The 10,000-nt window shown below is 33.7% G+C and overlaps 1 protein-coding gene across 1 annotated transcript in view; it reads left to right on the top strand.

Annotated features, from left to right (window-relative positions):
* The window catches only part of LOC119579929 (serine-rich adhesin for platelets-like), a 14,901-nt gene extending 5,104 nt beyond the window's left edge, over positions 1-9,797 (top strand). The window contains exons 7-15 of the mRNA XM_037927773.1: positions 130-403; positions 736-921; positions 1,345-1,512; positions 1,747-1,856; positions 2,024-2,174; positions 2,854-3,078; positions 3,390-3,561; positions 5,599-5,708; positions 8,381-9,797. Coding sequence (XP_037783701.1) covers positions 130-403; positions 736-921; positions 1,345-1,512; positions 1,747-1,856; positions 2,024-2,174; positions 2,854-3,078; positions 3,390-3,561; positions 5,599-5,708; positions 8,381-9,745 — 2,761 coding nt within the window. The 3' untranslated portion in view covers positions 9,746-9,797. The remainder of the gene's footprint in view (positions 1-129; positions 404-735; positions 922-1,344; positions 1,513-1,746; positions 1,857-2,023; positions 2,175-2,853; positions 3,079-3,389; positions 3,562-5,598; positions 5,709-8,380) is intronic.
* The last annotated feature ends 203 nt before the right edge of the window (positions 9,798-10,000 follow it).

Raw genomic sequence — 10,000 nt, 5'->3', positions numbered from 1 at the left:
AGCCTTAATAGTTGCCCTGTGACTGATGTGTTTACGAAGTTGATGCGCGTACAACATCCTATTATACCCCCCCCCCCCCCAAGTCATTTTCACCCTTCGTCCTCACTGAGCAAAAGCCTGTGTCCGCAGTGACATCAAGAAAGACAACGCCCGCGCTCGCGAGAACCACCGCATGAGCACCGACTTCCGGCGCGGCTTCAACCAGAAAATCTCCCGCATGGACGAGGCGCTGATGCAGTTCACGGAAACGCAGGCTGCCTTCTGCAAGGAGCTCAGGGACAACCTCGGAGGCAGACTGAAGAAGCGCGGCCTGGAGCTTGAAGCTCTGTCGGACCAGATCGCCGCCCTCGTCCGCTCCTCAACCACGCAGATCGCCGCGCTCGAGAAAATTGCGTCGGATCAGGTAAATCTTATAATTTTGATAATAAGTGTAACACTCATTTGGTCTTTCTCCTCTGGCTTCTCCGTTGTGTGCGTGCCCGGCCTTCTCCGGGCGTTTTCCGACTCCTTTTTTCTCTCCTGTTTTTATCATTACTATCGTTACCTCCCGCTCTAATCTGTGTTTTGATTTCGTTTTTAATTGCAAAACTATATGTTAATTCACAGTGATAAAAGAGTGTACATTTTCAGTATCACGTAGAATTTATCACTAGCAAGCATGTGATCAGAACAAAATCCAAATGCGCATGAGAGAGCAAGACTTTATAACACAGTTCTCTGTGTGTTTCTTTCAAGTTGTATGCAAGTCAGACAAGTATTGAGAAGAGGCTGGCCTTGACTCAGGCTTTGAGGGACTCCCAATTAAGAGCAATCCGGAATTATCACAAGCAAACCTTTCTGCCTGCCGCTGCCGCCATTGCTACTGTCCTCTCCGAGCAGGCGTCTGTGGCCACTGGCATGGGTGTTGATCTTATTACCAAGGTTAGTGCTGGAATTTGCCTTTAATCGTCAAATTTATGTACTGGGATTTGCTGTGATTTTTTTTTTTTTTTTTTTTTTTTTTAGATAATGGTACTTCAGCGTCAAGTGTGTACTCTGAAGTTGATATGTTTGGTTTTCCATTACTTATGACTTACTTGGCCAGTAATGCGCAGGCCAGCCGTCATTTTATTTAAAGAAAAAAGCAAGAAAAGAAAGGAATAAAAAAAGAAAAAAAAAGAAACACACACACAAACACACACACAAACACACACACACACACACACACACACACACACACACACACACACACACACACACACACACACACACACACACACACACACACACACACACACACACACACACACACATTTAAATGATCACATGATATTGCTACATAGCAATAACTTTGAAACATTGCAGGTGGAGATGCTGCAGGATGTGTACCTCACCTATGCCACTCAACAGGCTGACACACTGCAAAAGTTAGAACAGGAGGTGGACATGTTTGCCTCGAAGCACAATAACATGGTCATGCGGTCAAGAGATCATGCAAACCACCTTCACATCAACACGGAGAGCTTTATCAGGGTTTGTATGATTTTTTTTTTTTTTGTGTAAATGTTTCTTTTTGTTGTGCTTCCTCATTCGTCCTTGCATACCTGTTTATATAAAATGCATACGTGTTTTATGAACTTACTTAAAAAAAAAAAAGACTCATTTTATACATTGAACATTGTAGGTCATAAATTAGATTTTATATCATTGCATAGCTGTATATATGCAAGATTTGACCCAAAGTGATCTGTTATCAACCTTTTACAGGAGTTACAAACAAGGATGAATAATGTGGTGAAAGAGCTGGTTCTCATTCGCCTCCAGAGTCAGAATTTTGTGTCTGTGAATAATGATACTTACAATAATATTTCTGGCAGGCAAGTTTCTGTTTTTGCATATGAAAGTGATGGTATATTGAAGAGCTTTGGTCAATAGATCCTAAATGAACTGGAGATGAAATATGTAATATTTTTATGCCCATAACTATATTATACCATAAGGGTTTCCTTAATGAACAACAAGGTAACATTTTTTTTTCTTGCAGTCTGAACAAGACTAAACAAGCAGTGGATGATCTCTCACAAGGTCTAAGACATCGTATTCTTAATGCTAAGGAAAGAGAGCATGATTTTAGGAAAATCTTCAAGATGGAAACAAATCAGATCAGTGATGCTGTTGAGAATGGTGTTAGCAAAGTATGTTTTTTCAGTTTTCTGATTATTTCATGGTAGGATTGGCATAGCATCTGTTTGTTTCATTTTTTAGCCATTACAGTTAGGCTTTAAAATTTTCATATTACCAGAATGGTTGTTCAACAACTTAATCATGGAATTATAGTATGCTTCAAGTGTCTGAATTTAATCTTCCTATTATAATATCAACACAGCAGGATGTGCATCCACATATTTATGCTGAATATTGTATTTCTGCAGGTCTGCAATTATGTGTATATTCCTGAGATTAAAAAGTATTAGGTATTCATAAAAGGAATATGTTTTCTTGTGTCCAGTACAATTTGATGTTCTACAAGAAAATAAGATGGATAGCTTTCTATTTCTTTATAGAATAAGATGTTCAACATCTTAAAATCCCTGGATATTAATAACAAATGTATTCTTTCAAGAAGATAGATGAACCCAGATTGCAGCTTCAGAAAAACTTTCATTATGCTTGAGTACATCTCACATATTTGTACATCACATATATATAAGTGTCATATATATGGAGGAAAAAAAGGCAGTAAAGCTCTGTTGTCTAAGTTACTTTTTAAATTTTTCAGATAAGAAGTACCTTTAAGATCCAAGATCTTTTAGTTTATCTGTTTTTTATTATGTATTCCAGCAGATTTACTACACATTGGCATTACATCCACAGGCGCTGATGTTCAATCATGCAGTGATGAATCAGATTGAAGATACGGAATTGGATACCCGTGTCTTTGTGGGCCAAGCTTCAGCTGCCTGGAACGAGCTCTACCTAAATGAGGAGTCAGAGCTGCGAAAGGAAGCTGATGATTTGAACAACAATCTACACAGTCATGCTCACCATACCCAAAATATTCTTTCTGGGCTAAGGAGCGCTGCAGAAACTCATGAACTGGTACTGAACAGATAGGTGTAATTTTAGGGGATTATGAAAATTTAAAGGTAGAAAGGGTGGAGGCACTCACTGATGTTGTTTGTGATGAACTCCCCAATCCAAACAATAGTCAAAGAGTGTATACTAATTGAAATTCAAAAGATTATTAAGTAAAAAAGGAAATGTGACTCATTATAATGCACATTATTCATAGGAAGAACCAGTACCAATTTTTTTCTCCGTATTATTTTCTCATTTATGGTATATGGAAATTTAATAATAATATTGGTAATGCATAGCTTGTTATTAAGCAGAAATTAAATATATTCCAGGTATTGGAGGAGCAGCGAATGGACTTCCAGAAATTCATCCGAAAGCGGCAAGATGCCTTGGACACTCAGTGTTCAGCCATAACTGACTGGGCAATGCTGATGTCATCTGAACTTCGCAGACGAGATCAAGACTTGCACAGATTCCTAAGTGAAGATCTCCAGTATACAACAGGTAATAATTTTTAGCTTTGCTTTGGTGTCTAGCATTGTTATTTGCATCTTTATAAATATCAAGAGCTTTTTGTATTTTCATTTCTTTTCCTTTTATTTCATCCTGCTATTTTCCTGCTTGCTGTAAGAGTGTTGCTTTCATTACCTGTAAGCATAAGCAGGTACATTTGTAACAACAGGTGGTCATTCAGCACTGCTTCTGTAAATTGTTACTGTCTTAATTGACAGGTTGATTATAAGTAAACTGAAGATATTATTTTTACTTAAATATCAATAAATTATTTGTGAATGTGCATTAATTGAGGATTTTTTAAACCATTGAATCTAGATTATTTCTCTGGAATTTGTACTGTAGTCTCATTGTTTGTATAGTTTATACTTAATTATATCTATACAAAGCACAAACAATAGTCACTGCAAAATTATCCATATATTTATATATATACACACAGGTTTATCTGTATATATATATATGTATATATATATATATATATATATATATATATATATATATATATATATATATATATATATATATATATATGTATGTATGTATGTATGTATATACATATAAATATATGCATATATATATATATATATATATATATATATATATATATATAATAACATATATATGTTGTATGTATATATATATATGTATATAAATATCTATCAATATCTATATCTATATCTATATCTATCTATATATATATATGTATATATATATATATATATATATATATATATATATATATATATATATATATATAAATTATATATGTGTGTGTGTGTGTGTGTGTGTGTGTGTGTGTGTGTGTGTGTGTGTGTGTGTGTGTGTGTGTGTGTGTGTGTGTGTGTGTGTGTGTGTGTGTGTATGTTTGTGTGTGTAATTTATATGTGTATATATATATGTATATATAAAATATAATATATGTATATATTATATTTATATATTTATATATAGAGAGATTATATATCTGTATGTATATGTATCTGTATATGTATAATTTACGTATATATATGCACACACACACACACACACACACACACACACACACACACACACACACACACACACACACACACACACACACACACACACACACACACACACACACACACACACACACACACACACACACACACACACACACACATATATATATATGCATATATATGTATATATGTATATATATATGTATATATGTATATATATATATATATGTATATATGTATATATTATGTATGTATATGTATATATGTGTATATATGTGAGTATATATATATATATATATATATATATATATATATATATATATATATATATATATATATATATATATATATATATATATATATATATATATATATATTATTATTCTTTCTTTCCCTCTCCCATACCTTTAAAACTTTTATATTTAGACTGTAACAGTATCTATAAAAATAAATACAAGGCCTAGGTAAATTTGTTAAGACATTTAAGAAAATTACAGTTTATAAAGAAAGGAAAAGTTTCTTTTGAAGTCTTGTGATGAAAACATTCCAGTTTTGGTTAATCTTAGCTCAGCAAAAGGAGCATGGGCAATGTATGAAATAATGACATATGTACAGAATACAGGATAGTGTCAACAAACTGATAATTCAGATGCTTCAGGTAAGTTTGACTACAGATTAAGTGAATTATAGAGATGTAATTTGCAATAAATGCAATGGTCTCCATCCCTTCCCAGTAATCAAGATGCATTATTCCAGGGACATTGATGCTTATATTAAACAGAATTCTAGCCTAATACATAGCATTTTCCAGGGATATCTTTATGTATATTTCTCCAGGATATATATATATATGCTCTCCATGCAATATGACTCTCATATTTGTCTATACTGTATATTATTTATGTGTCATACTCTATTTCACAGTGTAATTATTATTCATAAATCCTTTGTTGAATGAAAGTGCAGCTGATGAATGCAAGTCTGGGGTGTCAACTCTTGGTGCACCAAGTGTTTGTGTCAGTGTAGTGGGTGTTCGTTACAGTGACGGTGCACGAGGACGCAGATGGGTACCTGGTGTCACGGCTTCCTGATGGCTCGTTGATGTATCAGTCATCGCCTGCCCACGCCAATGCTGCCCACCAACCGCCCAACGTGTGTGACTATCATGCACGCCCTGACTCACTCCTGATACCTTTTTGAGTAACTGAATGCTCGAGGAACATGTAACACCTCTAGCAAAAGATATTACCATCTTAAGTATCACTTCCTCCCTATTCTTATCTTTCCATTGATATTTCTCTCGCTACTGATTTTACCATGTACTGTGTACTGGTTTATTTCTGGGTCTGAAGCTTATACACATGTTCAACATACCCATACTCACACATGATCTAAATTTTACCTTTCAAAGTATTAACTGTTTTTGGCAATTCTGTAATAGTGATATAGAATGGACTAAACATGATGAATATCAAAACTGGATTATATTTTACTATGAACAACAAAGAGTCTTTTAGTATAACAGAATTGTATTGAGAACTGATTTGTGATCTGTGACATTCGTAAACTTATATCTTCTTTCACATAAGAATTCTTTTCTCCTATCAGAATTATAGGAAAAATTACAAGAAATTATGTTGATCTGTGCTTTTTCACGTGCATATGTGTGTGTGTGGGTGTGTGTGTGTGTGTGTGTGTGTGTGTGTGTGTGTGTGTGTGTGTGTGTGTGTGTGTGTGTGTGTGTGTGTGTGTGTGTGTGTGTGTGTGTGTGTGTGTGTGTTTATGTGTGTGCGTGTGCGTGCATGCTTACATGTGTTTGAGTATGTGTATGTGTACATGTGTGTGCATTTACATGCTTGCTTATGTGTATATATATGGATGTGTGTGTGAGTAATGTTTTTTTATTTGTATGGTTATGTTTGTGTGTGTACACACATGAGAATATATGCTCTTTGTATGCTTGTATGCACATAATTGTCTAGATTGTGTGCAATGTGAAAGTAGTCTGCACATGTGTGTATGTGTAAAATCTTTCATCATAAAATCTTAAATTATTTTCTGTGCATAAGCTAACAGTGTAACTCAGCATTTCTCAACCTGTTTTGGCTATGACCCTCAGGATAGTACATAATATCAGTGTTTCTCTATTTGGTTTTATCTAATAAATTTTAATTATACTGTAATTTGACTGTGAATAAATTTCAAGCTATTTAAGATATCTGATGTAGATATATATTTGCAGTATTTTAAATCTCTAGCATTTCAAAAAAATCTGATTTGTATTATTTTTATATCATCCAGAGCATTCTTAAGTCCCTCAGGAGTATCTTTGTGACCATCATTAGGGTCATGACTATGGGTTTGAGAACAATAGCTATACACAAAAACATATATTCTATATCTCAGCCATATTCTACTACTTGCAGTACATAAAATTTCATTTAGGCAATCTGGGCCTCCTCTTTCCTTATGGAGATGCTTTACTTGTTCCTCGAAGCACAAAATTACAAAGTAGATGAATTTAACAACATTCAGCCTGATAACTTTTGTTGTAGTAAATTATTCTGATATGCTGAATATTCATCGCTGTAAACAGATTTATTTTTTCAGCCATGGATATCAAATGGATTGGATTACTAGACATCTTTCAGACATTTACTGAATGACAGTTTTTGTTTGCAGATGTAGAATACTTGTTTTGGTTGAATAGTTTACCACAAAGACGTCTTGCTTCAGGTGGCACAGACAGATATGACTTTAACTAATTTAGATGCCTCACTATATGACTTTCATCTTTTTATTTTATTTTTATTTATTTTTTATTATTATTATTTTTTTTACAGTATAATAACATGATGTTTTTTTTAAGCATTACAGTAACAAGATGACCTATGTAAATAGAAAAATAATCAACACATTTTTTCCACTTAACAATTCTTACGTGTGACTTTCTTTTATTTTAGAAGCACGATGGGTTACTTGGATGACTCCATCAGGAGACATACAGTATTTCAATTTATGGCTGTGAAGGATACACATTATGGTACTAATACAGTCTACATTTTTTTTTTATTTATCATATGTAAAGACTCACATTAAATACTTGTTCCATTTTGTTATTTCTGTAAGCTGAGGATGTGTTATATTCTTTATTGCAGATTTTCTTCTTCTCACAAAGCTATTTAGCTTACAGAAATAACTTGAGTTCTTCTTTTTTACATTTAAATTACATGTGCCTGTGTGTGTGGCATGAGGTCTGTGAATGGTATGTGTTTGGCTGCATGTTTTCAGATTTTTTTTTTTATTGCATGACATGATGCACGAGTTTAAGGATTCCATGTCATGCAGTGGTTATGCAGTTGAGTTTTTCTTTTCGTGCTGCACTTGTAGTTGTATTATTACCATTGTTTGTGAATTACCGAATGTACTATATCTTTTTATTGGGATATTCTTGAATGTGAATGCCATATATTATCTATTTTGAATCATAATTACTGCCTGGAAACAAGTACAATACCATATATTTCCCTGTTCATGTTTATGTTTGTATGTTGATCTTTGAAAATTGCTTCTCTATGCATTCGTATTTATATAAAAAAATATTGATTTGTGGAAAACTCCAATTGATAACAAATAATGGATATGATATATAACTTCCATAGAAGTAGCATTTGTCTGTTTTTCTTCACGAGTCACACTTCCTCTTGTAGTTTATATCTTTGTTTTTTCCTTTCACTCATAGTTACATTTTTTCTTTTCTTAATATTATTATAAATATAATTTATAATACTGTTTTTTATACAGTTATTTTGTATTTGTTTCAGGTCACTTACCAGTTAGACGAGACTGCTTATAGCACTAGTTCAGCCTCGTCGGCGTCACATTCTAGTCGAATTAAACCTCAGTTGGAAAAGACGGTAGTCACTTCTGTAAATAACAGTAGTAAAACTTTTAGTGAAAGTAGCAAGATAAGCACCAGTAGCAGTATCAGTACAAGTAACAGCAGCAACAATGTGTCAGTTCAGAATAACACTGAACATGGCATTGCAGGCAAAAAAGACAATGAAATGTATCAGTCTAATCATGAAACAGAAAAGGGAGATCTGAATTTTAGTCACCACAGCAACCTGACATATAGTGAGGGCTCCTATGCTTTTAACACTGAAAACAATACTAATGCAATGCAAAATAATGGAACTGAATTGATAATTAGTGAAGAAAGTGAACAGATCAGTGAAGTGAGGAAGCTTGACAGTAATGTAAAGGAAATTGTAGTGACTGAGAAAAATGAAAATGAGGACAGTCAGTACCAGGTAGATTCAGTAACTGATGAAGCAACTCTAGAGTTGGTGTTACAGAAGAGGAAAGGAGATGTGTTTGAAAACAAGAACAGACAAAATGATGGAACTTATAAGCCTAGCTGTCTTCATGAGCGTAGATTTAGAGAAGGGATTGCTAATGAAAATACTCAAGTAGTTGCTATAACAGATGATGAATCCTATGATAACTTCAGTGATGAAGAAGATGAAGGAGTAAAAAATCTTCGTAAAATCCTCAAGGATGCTCAGCTTACAATACAGAAGTTCCAAAAGGATTTCAAAATTGATGATGATTACATGAGAAATGCTCTCAAACGGCTAAAATTTGGCAATGACACCATAGCAGATGAAAATATAACTGTAAACTCATCATCAGTTGAAGCAGAGCACACAACACCACACCATCGAATACGACACCAGCATAACAAGAATGTTGAAAGGAAGAATGATGTTTCAGAAAAGGATGAATTGCACTCAGCTGGAATTCACCAACAGGCCTCTGCCTCTACTAAACCCTTAACCACATTAATTCCTTTTACTTCTGACAACCTCCAGCAGGTAGAGTTAGATGAGAGGCTAGAAGGAAATGATTTGGGGGAATCTCAGCCACTTTCAGATGCAGAGGAAAGTGCTGAAGATCCTCATACTCAGAAGGATATTGAAAACATAGATGGTAATGATATATTTGAAATTATCAAGAAGGTATTCAGTGAGGAATCATTATCAGGCAACTATACAAAGAATATGAATAAATCAGATGAAGGAACTGTAACTGAAAAACAGAAAGATGCAAAAGAAACAACTGAAATGCCTACTACAAACAGTATAAATGGAACTGAAAAGTTAGGAACTGAATTAGGTTTAGAATGAAGAGAACTATAGATATCTGTCTCATGTGGAAGCAATTTATTATTATTATTGTTATTATTGTTATTATTGTTATTATTATCATTATTATTATTATTATTATTATTACCTCTATTATGATCATTATTATTATTATTATTATTGCTACTACTGCTACTACCAGTACTAGTACTGGGGGTAATGATGATTAATGTAATACCATTATTATTACTATATCTATGTAAGTGTTATACTTTTTTATGCATATATTGTAATATT

This window comes from Penaeus monodon, chromosome 13 (genome assembly GCF_015228065.2).
Source record: "Penaeus monodon isolate SGIC_2016 chromosome 13, NSTDA_Pmon_1, whole genome shotgun sequence".
Classification (NCBI taxonomy): domain Eukaryota; kingdom Metazoa; phylum Arthropoda; class Malacostraca; order Decapoda; family Penaeidae; genus Penaeus; species Penaeus monodon.
This window is presented reverse-complemented; position numbering and strand designations above follow the sequence as displayed.